Here is a 21,758-nt window from a genome sequence, read left to right on the forward strand (position 1 = left end):
TGTGGTTATATCTTTATACAAACATATCCTCACAAAGAAGATGCATAGGAAAGGGAAAAGTTTATCATGCTTCTATCAACTTACTCAGTATCTGTTCCAAGGAATTGGAATTCCTTGTTTATGCTCATTGTAAGTTTTATAGATTGAGGAAGCACAGTTCCAAAAAAAGGCAAGTGGACACTTGGATTTGTGTGGACACTTATCCATGTGTATACTCACCAACTAAACTAGCCAGTTCCAATTTTTTGGCTGATTAAGAGAATTACGCCTTGGGGAAGACTGAAGATTTCAGGCATTGTATATGGTACAAAGATTACAATTAGAAATAAGCTTTTATGAATACAAGTATCACTATTCCTTTATCCCAAGAAAAGCCTTTTAAAGAAAGCTTTTCCCATCTGAAATGAAGGAAAACTTAATTTGATCACTTAAGATCAGCATTAGTAAAGGGCCTAAACTGGTAGCCCGCTGGAGAATCAAAAGCATGATAAATTAGGGGGATCCAAAATTGTGATCAGCACATTCCTGAGTACTTTACTTTATAACCTAACACCAGGAGAACAACTGCTTAGATATAACCCAATTCCCTTCTGAGTACAGTACTAAGGTTACAACAGTATGCACACTATACATCTGATTACACAGTACTAGGGATTGCCATACTATTATTTTGCAAATATATCTGTCTGCCAGAGAAGAATAGTTTCACAGTATTTAACATCTTTCCCCACCCTTAATTATCTCTAGAAAGATTAGAATGTGTTTCATTGAATGTAAATGTATTTCATTTTTATGTACCTCACTGAAATCAGAAAATGTTAACATTTTAATCGATTACCAGAGTTGGAATTTTTCCACAGTAATTTATACAAATTGGCAGGCTGCATACTCTCTCAGCCAACTTGCTGATATTAATCATGCATTTGCATTTCATTCATTGACACTACAGCAGCCAGGAAGGTGTAACCTCTTTCTTCCCTTTTGTGATCCTAATAAACGTGGATTTTTAAGATATATTTTACACTAGGAAGAAACACTCCTAGGTGCAATTTGAAAAATACTTTAATAAAATGTGTTTAAAATTATAATTTGAAAGGTACCTTCCAACATAGACAGCAGCATGACCACCATATCTTTCTGAAGGTCCATTAACTCTTTCAGTAATTCAATTTGACTAGAATCCTGTCAAAATAAATGTAAGATTCCCAGAAGTCTTTTTTATGCTGCAAGGAGATAAAATCTTATTCCTGCCTTGTCATAACTTATAAGAAAAGGACAGGAATGTTCAAACCCTCCTTTAGAAATAATTCATGTGAAATTATTTACATTAATTTTTTCAAAGACTCTACATAATCACCAAGACAACAATAATCATTCTCAAAAAAGTGACAAATATCAAGAAGTCTACCAGCTTTAACTCAATAAAGCCTATCTTAGCCACTTTCTGAATCCTTCCAGGGGTTCTAATTTTTATAGTTCTGCAGTTATTTTTTAATAAAGTTTTATTTGGGTTTTCACACACAAAATACAAGGTAAACATCTTTTTTGAAAATAGCATGGTCCTGGGTTGAACTTCTTTATACAGACACAAAACTCAATTTCATGCTCCTTTTTGTGTTCTATTCCATATCTTATACTATTCTACATTTTCTTTATAGTTTTTCCCCTCTTTTAATTTTCTCTATTTTATTTTGATTATCTCATCTCAATTCAAATCATTATATTTATACTTTTGTCTGTTCTGTTTCAATTTTATATTATCTTTTCTCATTAAACAGATTTTCTCCTGTAGTTACTAATTGGAGTATGACACCTTTATATCTTTTAATTACATCCATTCAACTCTTATTTAAACTTCAATATATACCTTAAGATTATGACCTTCAATATAATACATAATACATAACTTCCAATCGAATTCTGCTTGGTACATTCTTATAATACACACTATATTCTTTTAAAAAAGGATTATAAATATATGTAATTATAAACCCTCATTCCATTCCAATTCAGTTCTATCATTAATAATCATTAAAATCTTAACATCTTTAACACTTCTTTTCAATTAAATATCATACTTCCTTAAAGACACATATAATCTCCATAATTAATTTTTCCCTTATTTCTCTTCATATATGTTTTATAAATCATTAAATATTCATTTTGTTACATTTATTTATTGACAAGCGTTCCACTGAATTACGATAGCTATTTTATCAAACATTTTAATCATATTGTTTCATATTTTCTAAAATTATTTCTGTTTCTAATATAACAATACTATCTTATGTACCTTTGCAGAATCCCTTTTTCCATTAAGTTTTCACCCATTATCTCTAAATAGGCCCTGTTTCTCTATATTTTGTTTCTGTCCTTTATAACTTCTTTTCCTTTCTTTCTTCCCTCTCATCTTCTCCCTCCCCTTTTTACCCCCTTATCTCTCTACTTCTAATTCTCTCTTCTGAATTTCCCTCTTCTGTTGCTTTCTGATTTTATACTTATTTTTCACTCTATTTTTTGGGGGGGGGAGTTGTTTTTCCCAATCTTAAACTTTCCATTCTCTTTCCCCCCTTTCCTTTTTTTCCCCCACCTAAGATTACTTGTTCATTAAAGATGGCTGTCTCTTTGTCGCAATCTTCTTGTTCTGCAGGCATTTCTTGTTGTTTCTCATAATTCCAAATCTCCATTTCTAAAAACTGAAATACGAAGCCAAAAGAACCTCTCCCTTCTTGTGCATCTTCTTTGTACTTTTTAAGTTCCATTTTCAGTTCTTCTAAAAGTGGAGCCATTTTAAACAGTTTTAAACAACCACCTGATTGATTTTAGTCATTCAAATACAATAACCAAAAATCCAGAAATCATCAAGTAATCCAAAAAGTCCCAAGTTATATCTTCTTATTTCTTTTTCCACTTTCTCTTCCTGGGGTTTTTGTTGCGATATTTCAGTTAGAATGTATCTTTTGGAAGTCTTGTTGAGATTTTGCTGTAAATTCTTTTTAATTCCAGGCAGTCACCTCCCTTCCAGATCCTGCCCTTTTATTCTTTTTCTCTCCTTTCCTGTTTTCAAAAACTTTCAGCATTAAATGCCTATTAATGTCAAAGTGGATTTTTTTCCAATTTCTTGCTTAAATCTCTTAGCTGTCAGTATAGGAAAAGGAGAAGAAAAAAAAACCAAATCTTTTCCCTTTTCTCTCTCCTTCGCAGCTTAAAAATCTTCTTAGAGAACAATGTTATTGGTTTTTTTTTAATAGTTTCAATTCCAGGGTACCTTATTTGTTGCTTTTGCTGTTTGACCTGTCAACCAAAACTTTCTCTTCTTATCTTCCTCCTGCACATTCTTTTCCGGTCGAGTTCTTTGTGGTGGCCATTTCTGACCACCGCTACAACCTTTGGGAAAGGGAGATGCGGCTCTCCTCAACCCTGCAGGCAGCCTCCCCCCTCTTCACCACCTCTACAGGGTGGCTTAGCCCCGAAACCAGCTGGCTCGGGGCGCTCCAGCGGCGAGCACAGATCGAAGTCTCACAGAGACAAGGTTTCGGTCTGTCGCTGAACCTCAAACTGGAAGTCGTCAGGCTACATATTTCTCTCACTAACATCTAACATCCTACAGTAGAATTCAGGAGAAATTTCCTAACAGTGAGAACAATTAACCAATGGAGTGGCTTGCCTCCAGAAATTGTGGGTGCTCCAGAACTAGAGGTTTTTAAGAAGAGACTGGGCAGCCACTTGTATGGAATGATATAGGGTCTCCTGGTTGTGCAGGGGGTTGGACTAGAAGACCTTCAAGCTCCCTTCCATCTGTATTATTCTTTATTTCTGTTATTTTTTTAAGCACTGTCCCTACTAGAAACAAGTACTGAACTATTTGTTCTTCTCCTTTGGTATAAATGAAATTTCATTACCCTCAGCATAATACAATCCAGTTGCTGAATCTGTTTTAACAATCAGCTCCAAATGAGTACTATTTCTTGGTGTTATAATGTTACTGAGAGGCAATTAACTGAACATTCATTACATTTTCTTTAATTAAACAGCAGTAACCAATTGCATTAAAAATCATTCTGTACCTGAGAAAGCTTCATCTGCATGTGGGCAAAGACATGAAGAAAACCAACCACAGCATCCCAAAGTCTGCTGTGTGCAAGACTCTGTTGATTACCTGTACATGGACCCTGAAAAAAGACATGATAATCTCAAAGAATAAAGAGTATACAACAGAAAAGTCACTAGGAACCAGGTGGAATATCAATGTAATGAATTATTATTGTGAATATGAATCTAATGTAAATTTATCTTCTGCCAGTGAACTGTTATTACAAAGCAGCAATTGAGCCAAATAATAACAGCTTATACAACATTTACACAAAAGTTGTTTTTCATTGATTACGGTATGTATTTCTAAATTCAAATCAAGGCCGTACGGATATTCTGTGAAAGTCAGCCTTTCCAATCACCTCAACAATTTGGCATTTACCCAACCAAATAAAAAGCCATTATATTATACAGATAGGTTCATTTGCATGTGAAGTATACAGATGTATTTGTCCATTTATATCTAGAGTCAGAAATAAGCACTACATTAAAGAATGTCATAAAGTACACATACACACACACACGAATATACAGCGTAAATATTAATAAAATAAAAAGTCATAATCCTCTTTGATTTTTAAAGATTTAAGCACCAGAGGGACAAATTGGTTTTGTCCTTACGCTATTCATCATGTCCGTATAGCCTTTATAATTAGTTTTAGATATTTGGAAGTTGAAACCCTCTACCAGGAATGGAACTCTATATAATTAAATTGTATAAAACCCAATGGCCTAAAAATTCAGTATTAATTTTAATGGCTGTGTGTACCTGTTGAGTCCCTATAAGGACGAAAGCAGTTGTAGTCTGCTTCCTGGTGGACTAATGCACAAAACCATAGGAATATGTAATGCAAATGGACATTCTAGGATGGTACACACAGAATGTTAGTATGAATGACTGACATAAGATAACAGATCTCTCTCTCTCTAATCTGAGAGCTTAACCAAAGAAGATGTATACTACTTAATAATTTGAAGAAATTCTAGCAGCTAGGTAACTCACTTAAGTTACTTAATTAGCACACTTAAGTAATTTCAATGAGTTATCTGCCTGGTAGAATTACTTCAAACTGTTTAGTGGTATACATGTTCTTTGGTGCATTTTAATTACAGACTATTTTCATATTGCTCACTTTGTGGAAATTAAGAGGTCACCACTTGCATACCAGAGCCTGCTCCTCTTCATTTGTTGATAAACATGTTATACCCAATTTATTTATTAGATTCTTTTAAAGATCCATGAGAGGGTCATGAAATGAGATGGAAAACAATTTATTTACCTGAATATATTCTGTAAGAGTATTGAACACCTGCTTTGCAACTTGAATAGCTTTAGAGAAATTACGTTGTCCTTGTTCATCGATAACTTCCTTTCCAGAATAATACCAATAGAAATCACTAATTGATTCCTAAAAATGGAAGAAGAAAAAGATAAAGCATATGGCCTCACTATTTATTCAAAAAATATGCATCTGGCAAATTAGTTAAAGAAACAAATTGTTCCTAAATTCTTCAAAACCCTGAGACAGATTAATATTACAAAAATATCCTCTGTAAAGATCCCATCAGCTTAGAAATTCAAATAAGGTCCACATGAATCTTTGCATATAGGAATCATGAAAATCTGGTTGAAACTTCAACTTTCAGTTGAATTTCCTGCTGTTACATTCTTTCCTTATCTGGTGTATGTAGGAGAACATAGAAAGCAAAAAAGGGTAAGGGAGGATGGGAACTAATGGTTATGAAAATTTTGTACAAACATGGGAGGAGACTGGATGACTGTTGGAAAGAATTTCACAAAGAGGGTCACTCGTGTACCTAGAGCAATTAAACCTTTTTTTTCTTTTACTGCTTTCTTGTTCCTATATTTCTAGTATATTTTAGAAGGATAAAGGAGAGTAGGTAGGCATTATCAATCTTGCTTTGATATAAAAATATTCCAATGTGGAAAAATATACATAACAGTGTTACAAATTAGCAAAATATAATGATAGTGTTAAGTGTGTGTGTGTGTGTGTGTATGCATGCGTGCATACTGGGAGATAAATAGTTTCTCTTTCTTTTTCTACTTTTTTGATCCAATTTCAAATTTGGATTGTTAAGGAATAATTTTAATGAAAAATTTAAATCATATTTATGTACAGTTATCCTAATATGTGTATTTATGTTTTGTAGAGGCAAATTCACTTAGAAAAATTAGAAAAATGTGAATCCTTATGTATTGTAAAACTATTCTCCAGTTCCCATAAGTTTGAGTATTACTAATTAAAATGTGAAACTGAATAAATTTCTCTGAATTAAAGCTTCAAAGCTACTAATTAATACCCATACATTTATTTTGATTATTGCAAAAATAACTTAAACTTTAGTGAAACCCTACAGTGAGTGATATTTTACCTGAACTCTCAATAAATAATCCACAGTTGATATGATAATGTTGACAGTTGTATTATTACCAGTCTGAGTTCTCAAGTAATTCTGAAAACCTTGGAGAATAAAATGAGATGGAGTTAACATTTGTCCTAATCTCGAACTTCCTGAAAATTATCCGTATCATAACATGCTTCCTTGTATGTATTTAACTTTTTCAATATATTAATTATATCTACCAAACTTATTTGGTTTACAAAATTAAGCTTCCTTCATTACTTTGGTATTTTAGAGCATTGGATGCAATACGAGAAGTGGAGAACAAACCTGAATTATGACCTTCACAAAGCAATTGAAGGAACCGGAAGAGGTCACAGGTAAATTCATCATCCTGCATCACCTTTTCCCCTGTGGAAAAGTCAATCCCAATAAGTATCATGAAAAGTTGCCAAGTAACGTTAGAACATCACATGTAGCACTTGTTGCTTTAAAAATTATAGACATAATTGTATCTTGTAACATTTCCCCAGAATCAGTTCCATAGTGTTCTTGTTTGGAAGTAGGTATTGTCATTCATTATGAGAAAAAAAGTAAAATTTGAAAATGTATCTCCCAAAAATGTAGCAGCGTGGGCTTGGCAACATTTTAGAAATTATCTCTCATTTGAATTTTGAATTTGTGAACATGTAATATTGGGAACTTGATATTTAGATGCAGGTGAAATGGGTTACTTAAATGAGGATGTAATCTACAGATAGATACTAGAATAAGCAAGAGCTATTGTAATCGAACTAAATTAACCTTATTGAAAATTTGCTAAGTTCTAAAATACTTATTCAGGATACAGTTACTGAAGCCAATGAAATAAAGTGATATATCTCTAATATTAAGTTCCTATTCATGAAAAATAATGTAACTGAATACTGAATTCTTTAGGATTGCCTGTTTCTCTATTTCAAAAAGGATAGAGTGCTAATAGTCATGCTTTAGTCATCTCCTGAATGGGTTACTGAAACCAATTCTACATGAAGCTGCCCTTGAAGAGTATTCAGAAACTTCAGCTGTACAAAATATGGCAGCACAAGCAGTTACAGGTGCTGGTTGTTCACTACATGTGACACTTCTACTCCATAAGCTGCAATGGCTATTACTATCTTTCTCTGCACAATTTAAGGTGCAGAGAAGACCATTAAAGCCCTTCATGGCTTGGGGCTGGGTTATGTAAGGACCATACAGTATCTCCCCAATGGTGTCTACCCATTCTGTTACATCTGCAGAAGAGGCATCCACCCTTTTTGCCGTGGCACCCACCCTCTGGAACAGGGATGTCAAACTCGATTCATTGAGGGTCGCATCAGGGTTGTTTGACCTTGGGGGGCCAGGGTGGGCATGGCCAGAATGACATCACTCGCATTGGGGGGTACCTTTGCTAGAGAAAACTGGGTCCCAACCTCCATTTTTAGCTGAGACGGCTTCCTGCAACCTTCTGCCAGTGAAAACTGAGCTCGAGGGGGCTACATGCAGCCCTCATAAGCTCAGTTTTCAAGTGGGATGGCTTCCTGCAACCCTCTGCCAGAAAAAAATGGAGCTCACGAGGGCTGTGTGCAGTCCTCTTGAGCTCCATTTTTGTTGGCAGAGGCACTTTGGCCCAGTCCTTCGCTGTCTCTAGGCAGCCCTGCAGGCCGGATCCAACCCCTGGGCCTTGAATTTGACAGCCCTGCTCTAGAACATCATTCTCCAAGGAATCAGACTTCCTCCAACAATGCTAGGCTTTGTCATTGAGCTTGGAGCCCTGATAGCATGAGTAAAGATATGCCATGGCTTGCCTGAGCATCTGTGAGTCTTCTCAACTGCTATTTTTATGTTATTTTTGTTTTTTATTCTTTAATTAGTCTTCTCTAATTAAAGAATAAAAACAAAAAGCAACCAGAATTAAAAACAAAAATAACATTTAAAAAAATCACCTCTCTTTAATTGAGTGGCATGGTGGCCTAGTGGTAAAGACACTCACTTCCCACTTGGAAGGTTGAGAGTTCAATCCTAGATAGGAGCAGATGTTTCTCTTCTAGAGCGCAAAGAAAAACTATCTGCTGCAAACTCTTCATGGCATCAGGAAGGGTATCTGGCCAGTAAATGCTCGGCACCATCCAGTTGCCCTGATTCTACCCCAAATTACAGTCTCATTAAAAGGAGAGATTTTTATTCTTCATTGTAAACTGTCCAGAGTCATATCAATGAGACGGAGGGCCTAAATATTTACTTAATAAACAAATAAATAAACAGGTTGGCCTATGTAAAAAAAAAAACCCATATTCTTGTGTATCGTGTGGTGTTCAGTGGTAATAGCTATATATTCAGAAAAAAATCTTAAGTAAAAGTAAGTAAAGTAAAAACTTTTTAACACATTGCAGTTTAGTTAAAATATTGCCTGTGCCCATGCTACTATTCAATGGCATTATTACACATACAGATGTTTGTTTCTGTCATGGACCATTTCAGATGGGAATATATTTTTAAAAAGTAATGTGCGGTAGAAAAAAAAGATGGGTGTGGTAGGTGTTGCAGTTCTTGAAAGTGCTTAAATGGCAGTTTATTAATTATCTCTCCTTTCTAAGGCAAAATGAATTCCCTGGAAATATTTCTGACCATTTATTTTGTTACGCAGATTCTGGTTACAGAATGTATACCAAAAGCCATTCCATCCTAACCATTTTCTTCTATACTGTTGATTATTTTTTTCAAGTTGTTCCTTACTTTTGTTTTAAACACCTACTTACTTACAATTATAAATAATTAAAAACTGTTAATCATATGCACATTTCATATTATATATAATTAGTGAAAGAATTACTAACAAATATATCTTATCACTCAATTTGTCTTTATTTTAGTGTTTTTCCAATAGCAGCTAGATCAGAATGTGTCATATTCATATTCTAAACAGTGCATAATGTTGTGGGAATCCACTGTCAATAATTGAGTGGTGACAGAATATTTCTTACATGGCATCTCCTTGGGATATCATTGATCCTCTGGGACTAAGCCATCCTTTCAAGGAATGGGAGAGGCTAATAGTAGAAAGCAATATTGAGTCAAACTGGCTCTTTCCAGCTTAGGCTGAAATAACAACAAATAAGCAACTCCACCTGAATGTGTAGTCTATTTTATGAGTCAATTTTTTTTGTGCATTAATTAATTATATAATTAATTAAAATTATGAGTCATTTCAAGTTATGTTATAGTCAACATTTAAAACTTTATCTTTGGTATCTTTGAGGTCAGTATAATTTAGATTATGTAAAACAAAGAAAGAAAACATCAGAAAGATAACTTTTAAACTAAAAGGAGAGGAAAAAATGCACTTTCAAGTGTATCATGGTCTATGAAAACATTATTTAAATTGTAAGGAAGAAATGAAAATGTAAGAAATTAATGTAAATCAATTTAGACCTTTGTTTTTGAACCTTTTTCCATTAATAACCATAACAAGTAAAACATTACACATAAAAACGCAACATTTAATACGTCACAAAAACAAATCAGATACATATCTGGTAAAGAACTGTCAATGTTTTACCAGTGGGAGGTCCAGCATTAAGAACATGAAGCTTGGTAACAGTGAGTGAGGATCAGAATAAAGAGATTGTTGGTACAGTGAACAATAAAAAAGGGTACAACCGATAATAAATAAATCTTGAACTAGTTACAAGGCCTATATTTAAGATTGTCTGAAATACTTATTTTATCACCTAGAAGGAAAAAAATCCACAGTTTTAAACAAACAAGGTATTATCCCTTCCAAAAACCAGTAAAATATATTCTACTCCATTGCTTAGTTGTTTAAAATATCTCTCTAAAAAGGCATGTCTAGGATTTATCGTTTCCATTTTAAGAAAGGTTTTGAGCATTTTGCAATTAACCAATGATTTACCTGGTGGCAATTATTATTATTGTTACTGATCACCCACCTTTCAGATCCTACCAGGGTGGTTTACAAAAAAATGTCAACTATTAATACTAGAAATAATAATCAGAGCAAAAGTAAACTTATTCTTCTCCCTCTCTCCCTCTCTTTTTCTGTCACAGTTCAAGAATCATTGCCATGGAACAGTTGAAATTAATGGCCCTGTATGAGGGGAGGAAGCAGTCCAATGGACTAAACTGAACTTCGTATCCCTTACTCGTTTGCCTTTGATCTCTTCTACAAACCAGTAAGTTCATTATTACTGGACCCCATTAATCAGTGCTTTCCAAACCTGGAAATACCCCAAATAGGAAATTACCCCAAATAGGGTACAAGTAGTTTTTCTTTGGTAACACATAAACTGATTGCCCAATCATAGGGGTGGCATTTTAAGTTCATTTAAAATATTTTATCTACATTGGGTAAAAAGTAATTTCTGATAACAGTTTTGGATAATGAATGAAATTGTTTAGGAAGCACTACCATAATTATCACCCAATACATGATAATATTCCTGTATATGCATCCCATATCCTCTTTCCAATATTGAAGCACTTAAAGCAATGAGGAAAACTATTCGTGCAAAAATCATTATGTATTTGAAAATTGTACTTTTCAGTTGAAAATATTGTGTGTGAGTCTGTGTATGTGTGTGCACATACACAGTCACACCCATTCAAGTCAGTGTTGACTCCCAGCAACTTTCTGACTAATCCCTGCAGTTTTCTTGGCTGGATTGCCATTGCTACCTTCTTAAGGCTGAGGGAGAATAACTGGCCTAATGTCATCCAGCTGCCTTCAAATTTAAAGTGGGAACAGAATTCAGTCTTTCAGTGCCTTCTGCAATGCTTTAACCATACAGCAAATTGGCTATCTAGTTACTCTTTTTAAATAATGTAATTCTTTGTATCTTACAATTATTCATGATTTATAATATTATAAATTATAGTTGAAAAACAGCTGAAAATGAATGATTTTTTGCTGAGAATTAAGCATTTTTAATTTCATAGGCTATTTGTTTTATAGACAGTTGACTGAAGAATTTTAAAGTTTAAATAACACTTTAAACTTAATGGATTTTTTTTTTCAACCAGTCAAATGTAGCATTATAATGAACTCTCTAACTGAAATCAATTATATTTCAAAATTTTAATCTTCATCTCCACAGTGTTCAGTTTTGGTTAGGGCTTTAGCTTTGCTACTGAAACTTGTTTTACCTAAATGGAGATTTTTTATAAGAACAAGGGATAATTGAGTTATATTTTGAAGTTTCCCTTACAGAACAGATTCTCACAAACACCAAGACATGTTGAAAAAGAGTTTCATCAAGACAATTACAACTGGCTATCATGCATTAATTCTGTTAATGTTTACAGTGAAAATATAACTTTTTAAATCACAAAATATCCCCTCTCCCACACCATCAAAGTCAAGACTGGATCCTCCCCTGATTTCCTATGTTTGCACAAACTAATGCAGCCATAAAGCCACATTAAATACACAACAGAAATGCTACAGGAAGACCACAGCACATAGTGGATTTTAATGTCATATGCACACATTTTATTTACAACCAACCATCACAAATACTTGGCCCACTAAGAAAATAACACCACCAAATGAAGCAGAAAAAAAAGAAGAAAATCAAAAAGCTTGCTGCTCTTACATCTAGTGTGCCAGATACTGTGCATATCCTGAGAAAGGGAGGAAAAAACAAAGATGTGGGGAAAGTTGGCATACAAATGGAACTTTGGAGAATACAACCATGATAATAATAATAATAATAGTAATAATAATCCTACTTTGACATTCTAAAAATAAAAACAAACTGCATGCTGCATGGTGTTCAGGAGCTGTACAGTGCTGACACGAAGCTTACAACAGAAAAAAAGAAAGTCAATTGATGTGTAATAATTACCACGCTCATGAGTGATGACTGAGGTAGGGGAAGACAGGACAGGACAAAGAAAAGAAAATGGGAAAAAAAGAAAAAAGTGAGAACTTGTTTCAGAGTTAAAAAAAAATAGATTTAGCATTGCTTCTGATAACTTAATTCTCCATGAATCAAGTCAAAAGTCCAATTTAGGTAAATACATAAAAATGTAAAGAGAAAATAAAAATATTTTGATATCAGAATATTAATTCAACAGAGAAAGAGAGAGAAAGGAAAAAGAGAGAGATGCATGTTGTATTCTTTTATAACATATGCCCAGGTTCCAAAAGAAAATGAACTTCAAAGAAAACCTTACTATGAACAGCTATAGAAAAATATAAGCGAAAAAAAAAATTCCATTCTTGAAAACCATTTATTTGATTATCAAGTTTTTGATAACCAACCAAATGAAGCAAACTGGAATACCAAAATTTACTGATATCAGCTAACTTCCAGTAAGATCATTTTTAAAAAATGCTAAAATAAATACTGGACTATAATTAAGGACAAAAGTGCACAAAATCAATAACTTGACGCTTTAAAAATCTTTAAAGGTTTACCTTCTTTTAACTTGATGTAAACACCAAGGCTAATCAAAAGAAGTTGGAAATGATTGCAGGGAAATTGCTAAAATATATTAACTTGCCTAACAGAATAGTAAATAGTTTAGTTTTTCCTCTTATTTTGACGACTTAAACATGAAAGGATTTGCTTAAGTATATAATAGAAGAAATTCCATTTGGAATGAAGATAAAGAACAGAGGTTTTACTGCTATAAGCTGCCCAGAGTTGCTTTCATACGAGATGGGTAAATTTAATAAACAAACAAACAAACAACTAGTAGAAAATACACAAATGATTCTAGATGGAAACAACAGATTTATACAACAAAATAATAACAGTGGAAAAGCTGATCAAAAGTAGAAAAGGTGAACTGGTTCAAAATCAAAAGTTCTGATACCTTTTTAAAAAAAAAATAAGGAAGAAAGAATTGGTGGTTCTCCAGATGTTGCTGAACCTATGTCTACTAGCCCATGAAGCATGGCTAAAGAATTCCAAGATTTGCTGTCCTGCAACATTTAGAATGCCACCAGTTTTCTCAGTTTTAAGGAAAGTTTAAAAACAGCATTTAAATCACTTTCAAGCAAAAAAATTTCATAGAGAATTTCTTTCTGGGATATGTAATTTTATTTCAGAATAGAATATTCATGTCACAAGTTTTCCATTGATTAAAATAATCTCAGACCAGTGCAAAATGATAAGCAGGTTATACTTTATCAACTTATTGTTTCGCATTCAGAGTCTTTTTGGAGTGAAGTGGGCTTAACAAATCCAATAAAATAATAAATAGGATTCAAACTTCAGCCACCAAAGTGTGTGTAATCAGTTGTGGCTGTCCTGCCTATCGAGATTACCTGGGAGGAAGACAATTTATATACAATCATTGTCTCATATATGCCACACAGTAGCAAGATTTAATATTGTGTCACCTATGCTAGTAAAAGAGAGATATTTCAGTCCAAGAGAGATTATCTTTCTGCCAGTTGGGGGATATGAAATTTGCTTACTGCGCTACACATTTTACACTTCAAGGTGCTCAGATTTAATAACCTTCTGTTGTTAAACGATCCAAGTTAATCTGGTGTAGGGAAAACTCATTTTATTTTGGCCAATGCGCCTGCAGACACATTGCAGAAGTGGCCAATTCCTTTCATGTCATGTGGAAGGCTAACAAGTTGTCACAGATTCTTATGAAATTTGATTTTTTTGAAAACTTTTAAGTTTTTTTTTCTGCCTGTGATATTTCTTATTATGGACTGGATGTTCTGCTGACAATTGGCCTATAATCTATTATAATTGAAACACTACTAGAATGTTGTGTTTGTGACCTTTAACTGGGTGAAACAATGCATCATAGGGCAACAATTTTTGCATCAAGTTACCTCAAATGGGCTAATTTACAGAATGAATACAATGAATCCAGGCCCCACGCCTGCCATGGGATTGAAATTTGGCATGTTGTGCTCGCTTCAATGCTGTTATGCTGTCACCCAGAGATTCAATAGACTGGTCCCATTCTAGCCCTCCTGGCCTACATCCTGGAACCTGGATTTTCCAGTCCCACCATTTGCTACTAGAGAGTGGTTAGCCACTGTCAAGCCAGCAGGAAGTCGGAAATCTGGCCACTGTTTTTTGTCCTTGGTCATTCTGCTTCTGTTTAGATAGGGAAATATCTCTGAAATGATGACTAACAGGTCATGGGTTGTCTAATTGATATAATATCAAATTTTCATGTCTGTAATGTTTAATTGGGCAAAATGCTGCATTATAGGGCCAAACCTTTTCAACCAAGATAACTAAATTGAGCCAACATACAGAATGTGACCAAATCTGGGACCTATAACATAAAAATATCATAAAGCATTTTTTGACATAATACAAAACTGTCATAAAATATTTCCTGAGCTCAACTCCCTATGTTTGACTGTGCTATACAGTTCAATATGAGCTACTTTCAAGGCAGATAGTTTCTGAATAAAACCCTGAATCTTAAAGAACTTTTAAAGAACTCAGGTATATTAGAGGATACTGAGTAATCTAGTAAGGAAAAGTCTCTGAAATAATGATCATGGGTTGTCTAGTCACAAATAAAGATAAACTAAAGCTATCATTATTTTTATTTAGTAACTTTAAAGGGGCCAAGCAACAAACTTTTGGTAAAGAAAACTGTACCTGATCCTTCTTCTGTTACCATTCCAAGGCCTTCTGCTTTATTCTGACGTTCGAAAGCATTTAGGTCAAGAACACTATAATGAAACATAAACTGTAGTTTTAACCACAAACATTCAATTTTGCTGAAAGATGTAAGCAAGACATTTCTGTGCATTTACGCTTTATGTAACTGAGTTAATACAAGTAAAATGTGAATGCATTTCACTGTATGGCAGAAACATTTATTTGGCTCAGCAAAGGGGAGTAACACCACTTTCTTTTTCTTAAAGGTAAAGACAGGAACTTCACCTTTAAGAAAATATTTAAGATTCAAATCTTCATAGGTCATGTTTAAAGTAAACAAAACCTCTTTTAGAAATAGTCTTTTTCTGACATTGTACACGGAGGACGTTTTTGATATAGAATTAGTTCTCATAAACAAACCAAAGACTCAGCTGCATTTCCTACCTTCAGGCACACACTGGTCCCTTTGCAGGCTTCAATAAGCAAATTGCCTAGACTTTTCTTAGTATAAATAATACAAGTGTCGGAGTGTGTAAAAAGAAGTAATGCTGGTACTCCACCATCTATAAAAGGAGTCCCTGCAAATTTTACTTCGCTAACCAACTATAGGGGGTGCTCATCTCAATTTCAAGGTCATAGAGCCAGCACTGTCCAAAGATAGTTCTGCAGTCATGTGGCCAGCATGACATCACTGAGCGCTATTACCTTCCCACTGCAGTGGTATCTATTTACCTACTGGCATTTGCATGCTTTCGAACTGCTGGGTTGGCAGGTGCTGGGCAGAGACGGTAGCTCACCCCGCCACGTGGTGCTCAGGTCTCAAACCTGGGCTGCCAGCTTTCTAGCCAACAAGTCCAGTCTTAGCCACTGAGCCACTGCATCAACCTTCTATAAGTAAACACATAAAAGGGCAGCTTCAACTGTACAGTTATAACTACCAATGTGATGTGCCACTGGGAGCAAAATATAATAGTCTACCTGCAACATCATAGCAATAAACTAGCTAGACACAATTATAAAAAATATCTTCACTTAACAATGGGAATATGCATCTATTATTGAATGTACTGTTGATTGATGGGATTTTTTTGGTTAACTGTTATTTTTGTATGTCATATTTTTCAAGTTTGGAGGTTATCTATTTTTTAAAAATAAACAAATAAATACACTTAGAGAAATCTAAATGAAATGAAAATCTAAATGTGAAATCTCTACCTCCCCATCTCAACCTTTGGACTGTTTATCATAAAAACATTAAAGAAATGAGTGTGCTGCAGGACATTAAAGTAATGAATAATATATTATTAAATATACATAAGAGTGTTTCTGAGAAGCTGAAAAGAAAAAAATATCTTTTAATCTACACTTTGCATTGCAGGGATTTCCCCACAGCCACTATTTTGGCATCTATATTCCGACACTAATTCCATCCACCAGAATATTACATCTTAGAAAATAAGACAAGCCTGTATTTTAAAAAATCATTGACCCCTATTGATATCCTGTGATTCTAAAAGTCATTGGGCATATTACTTTTTGTTCAACTCTTTGTACTGTAGCTTGTTCACTTTTCTTTTGCTTTACTTTTCAAACTAATAGAAGGATTTCCCTAGGCATTCGAACCTACTCAGCATAAGACAACATACCCAGGAAAATCAGTTTGTATTGAAATATTTGTTCAATTTTTTGCTTATTCATTCATTCAATTATTCATTACAAAACTTTTTATGCTACTCCATTTCTTACTTGCTCCGGGTAGTTCATGATAATATATAATATAGGGTTTGAAAGCGTATTATTTTTTTCTCCTACCTGCAAGACTGCATAAGACCAGCAAGGCTCTGAAAGAAGCCTACGTCTTTTTTGTCCTTGAGATAGTCAAGCATTTTCTAAAATAAAATATGGTTTTGTTTTATTTTAAAAGGTTTCTTTTTTGCTTTTTGACAAAACATACTCAAAATTTAATCCAGATAGTTGTAGACAGTAATATTGCCAGTTCTTAAGGAGGCATGTAAGAGGCCCTAGGTCTCTCTCTACATCCTTTCTGCTTGCTACCTCAGTTTTACTAATGCCACAATTGCTTCTTGCTAGCTTCTTCACTACTTTTGCCTGTGCATTGCCTTTTCCCCATTTCTGGCATTAATTTTGATATTTTTAAGTTTGATGCAAATTGGTCCAGTCAGATTGAAAGTCTTCTGCCCTTACATGTTTATATCCATGGGCAAACTTTGGTTGCCTTGTGATCAACAACCTCAACAAGTTGGCAAGTGTAGCACTTTTAGAGGTAGCAGCAGCAATAACAGTAATGTCCTGAGGTCATTTAATAATCCTCAATACAATAACTAGCACTGTAATAACAATAGAAGCATTCAATTCAATTTTAAAAATACAGTATAATCTCAGCAAAACAACATACATTAAAAAACTGAAACTAAAGCCTTAAGGCTTTTAAAAGAGAAGTGTAGGCTTCAAGATGAATGCAAAAAGGTATCTGATAAAAATGGTGCCAGATAGAATTTTCTGGAGATAGTATTCCAGAGTTACAGAATCACAACTGAAAAGATCATCTTCCCTGATCACTGACTATTTTAGCATAAAAGGAAGACAAGAAATCTTTTTAAAAGCTAATATTCTGATTCTTAGAAAGAGATCAGCCACTACTGAATTAATCAGTTTCAATCACCAGCAAAATATGCATTATGTAGATCCAAAAATCCAAAGTCAATGGAAAGAAATAATTCACTTTAAATGTCAAAAAAGTTACCTGCTGAACAGTTGAATTTCCACCATTCAAGATAGCAATCCCAAGTTTGAGGGTGGCTGCAACCATTGGTCCCATTTCACCTGCAAAGCAAATATTATTTTATTTATACATGTATTTATACACACACACACACACATATACATATACAGTATATATAGTATATATACATATGCCTACGCTCTCTCTTAGAAAACAATTACAATGTTGACTTAAAATATGTCCATTTGAGTGTATGTAGGTATATTTATATGTGTATGCATATTACAAATAGCTTGTTTTTCTAAATTTTACTTTCAGTATCCTCTGTATTCATCCATTAGACACCAATTTTAAAACAAATATTTTTCAACTTAGTATTTTCTGCTCAGTCTGTCCAACCACACATGCTTGTGGATAAGGACCACCGGACTGAATCATTGGGGCAAAACTAGTGCTAGCATTAATTTCAATAATTCCAGCAATGTGTTCATTTAATGCTTATGAGCAGCAGCTGAGTAAAAATTTCAGCAGCCTGAGTAGGATACACAACATCTATCTTTCCATAATCGTTTTATGTACAGTACACTGCAGTGAAATTCTCCACTGGGAAATGTTAACTCAGCAGAAAAGTCCTTAGGAGAAAATAAATAAGGTTAACTTACCTTTGCTGGCACTAATTGTCTGCAGGACCATTTCAGCAGCCCCTCGATCATGGAGTCTTGCTTGCTGGTACAGGAGTTTTTGCTTTTCCATTTCTTTTTCCTGAATAAAAACCCCAACCATTTAAATTGAAGTCTTTTCCTAACATCTTTGCTATGTAATTTTTCATACCAGAGGGCTCTATGGCAACTTAAAATTGAAAACAATTGAGATGGCAGTATAATATCAATCATCACTTTTGCCATACATCTGACACAATAGGCTTTAGAGTAGATTTTTCAGTGTAGACTTTAATCAACACAGAATTTACGGTTCATATATATTCTTTTTCTCAAAACCCTGCATGCTACTTGGGGTTGACCTGTTCATATTATCTGAAGGAAAATATTCAGGAGCAAAGCAACATGCGGAAGGCCACATATGCTCATCCTGCATTAAATTATGATATAACATAGAAATTGCTTAATATACACAGCTCATGATTCCCAAACAAGAAACTTTATGACTAAAACATATTCCATCAGGACCTATTTAATAAAATGCAGATTTACAGAACATGTAAAGGTCAGATTGCATAACTTTCACACTTTATATTTCAGTTTTACATTAAATTAATCAGTTACATAGACTTTTATTCCAAGTAAATATATAGGTGATTAGGTTGCAAATCAATCATATTTTTTATCCAGAAACTTATTCTGCAGCATAAATGATTTTTTAAACATAATGTAGGAGCAAAATGCATTATGTATTTTTATCATCTAACTATTGCTGAGGACATTTATGACTGAGCATTACTGCATGTTTTAAAACAAACAAAAAGTAGATAGGAACAAAATGTTGATGCTGATTTTCTGCCATGGTTATTCAAAAATTTTGTCTTCTTGTTTAAATCTCTTTCTGTAAAATATTTTTTAAAAAGAAGCACAAACGCAAAACATAACTAAAACACCATTTCAATGAAGTTGCAATGTTACTTCAAGATCTTCATGCATTTCATCTTCTTAGACCCCAAAACATTTTTTCTTTCCATTGAATCGAACATTTCACTTATCTATAGGGAGGTGGTTTTTTTTTAAAGCCTTAGCTTTAAATCTTTCTCTTTTTAGCTGAAGTGAACAGAATTGAAGAAATGATGAAATTGAAAGAATTAAGTATCCAAGACAGAGGCTATTTCCCTTCTAGTGATTTATAGCTTATTGAGTATCACTCAGCCATTGTTGTGCTAGAATAGCAGTAATGATGACAGGCTTTACATCATTTCAACAATGTTTGCCAAAAAGATACTATAAATCATTAGAGAAGAAATACAGGGTGCTATGATTAATTCAGAGGAAAAGAGAAGTGGGGCAGGGGAGTGGGGAGGAGAGGGGAAGGGAGGAAAGGGCATTATTTTGATCCTATCCAAGCCAGTGCTTATTTCTTTTGTGTGAGGAAAAAAAACCCACCTCTGATCTACCAAATTCTCTGAACGCAGTAAGAGAATAATGATCTTAATAAATGCACTTTCCCCTGCAACCCTGTGCAAGCCTATCATTTAGGATAGCTTATCAGGAACATGAGGAGATGAAAAGAAAAAGGAGCCATATGCAAAAAATACCTCTCTCCTTACATGAATGGGAGACCCTCAGGAACAGAATTCCATATTTTTTAGTCTGGATTTACCCTGGATAATTTTGTTGATAATATAAAATGTAAGGCAATAAATAAATAATAGAAGCATCTATATGCTGCATCTTACAGAACACAATCTCCAACTGTCTATAATATGAGAAACATACACAAACACATACCAACACAAATACATAGACACACACAGAGAAGAAAAATCACCTGAAACACAGAGACAGTGACAAAAAACAAGCACAGGTGACATATACATGTGTATATACTTTCCAGTATTTCTTCTACTGCAAGTCTTAACTTCAGTAGACTTAAACATTTCTTATAATTAAAATTCAATTATAAAACAATATACAAATTATATCTAGATAAACGGGTAGTTTTATAATGACTCAACAGTTATGACCACTTATTCCACAAAGGTGTGGAGAGTCACATTCAGTGCTTGGCCAGCATGGACATTAGGCAGGTGAAACATCCATCTCAGGCAACAGTTGGTTAAGGCAAAAATGAAGCTTGGTATTAGAAAAAGTGCCAGGATAATTTGGCTGAAATGATTATTTTGCACCTTCACTTTGCTGATAAGAGCTATTTAGTGCTCTATAGGGACTACAAACTTTTATGGGTGGTTTTGACTGAGGAGTCCTGAGGATCAGTAAATAAAGGTATAACCAAAAATACCACAATACTCAGTACAAGCCAGAAATCTACAAAATAGAGGGCAAAGCAGAAAGAATATCCCAAGCAGCCTCTATCACTACTCTCTACTCATACACACGTAAACACATGTTAGAACTCTGCAATGCTTTGGATTAGTTCTTCAATTAATTCTGATTTTACTCAATAATTGTTACTGCAGACACGGTTGATAAAATAATATTCTTTATTCATCTCAAGAATCCAAGCTTTATTTTTTAAAAAATAAAATTTATAATTAATTTATACTGTTTGTTAACTTATTTATCTCTAGAGTTTAGACAGGGTTCTTTTTAAACATACAAAGAAAAATGTGGAATAAAATCTTACCAGAATGTCAGATTACACTGTAGATTATACTGTAGATGTAGGATGCTATACTTGCATTAGTATTACTTTTATGGTTACATTTATAAATGTATCACAGTGCAAATGGATTTTACAGTCACTGTTATGTAATTTTTCATTTTTGTTTTAGCCTTAATGTCATTTTAATTGTGGCTGATTCATGTACCATTGAGGAGAAACTGTTATTAATAATATTAATATTATTAATAGTTTAATATTAATAATATTAAAAATACCTTTGTGTGTTCTGTAGCACAAAGGTAACAGCTACAAGACCTTTAAAAAGCTTGGCTATGCTCAAGCCTCCACATATGTCAAAACATCTTTGGGAAATCAAATTTGAGGCATAAGGGAGGGAAGATAGTAAGACAAAGGAGAGAAAAAACATGGTCAATATGAAGTAAAGTGTAATAAAGAAAATTTAAATTCTAGTTCATGACATTGTTGCTTATTGAGAGCACAAAAATAAGACGGAATGAGTAAGCAATAAAACCCAATTTTGATATACTGTGTATTGAATACATGACACATTATTGAGAATAATGTTCACTTCAAATGGGTGGTGTCAAGTTATGTCCTCTCATATGCTCGAA

The 21,758-nt window shown here is 33.9% G+C and overlaps 1 protein-coding gene across 1 annotated transcript in view; it reads right to left on the minus strand.

The window, feature by feature from the left end:
* Positions 1-21,758, minus strand: part of RYR2 (ryanodine receptor 2) — a 288,713-nt gene that overhangs the window by 34,130 nt on the left and 232,825 nt on the right. Inside the window, exons 81-89 of the mRNA XM_087937122.1 lie at positions 18,501-18,600; positions 17,860-17,939; positions 16,908-16,984; positions 15,093-15,166; positions 6,790-6,870; positions 6,490-6,578; positions 5,373-5,501; positions 4,068-4,172; positions 1,101-1,182 (exon numbers count right to left, since the gene is read on the minus strand). Coding sequence (XP_087793248.1) covers positions 1,101-1,182; positions 4,068-4,172; positions 5,373-5,501; positions 6,490-6,578; positions 6,790-6,870; positions 15,093-15,166; positions 16,908-16,984; positions 17,860-17,939; positions 18,501-18,600 — 817 coding nt within the window. The remainder of the gene's footprint in view (positions 1-1,100; positions 1,183-4,067; positions 4,173-5,372; positions 5,502-6,489; positions 6,579-6,789; positions 6,871-15,092; positions 15,167-16,907; positions 16,985-17,859; positions 17,940-18,500; positions 18,601-21,758) is intronic.

Source organism: Pseudonaja textilis, chromosome 1, assembly GCF_049901715.1.
Source record: "Pseudonaja textilis isolate UNSWEBS1 chromosome 1, rPseTex1.2, whole genome shotgun sequence".
Classification (NCBI taxonomy): Eukaryota; Metazoa; Chordata; class Lepidosauria; order Squamata; family Elapidae; genus Pseudonaja; species Pseudonaja textilis.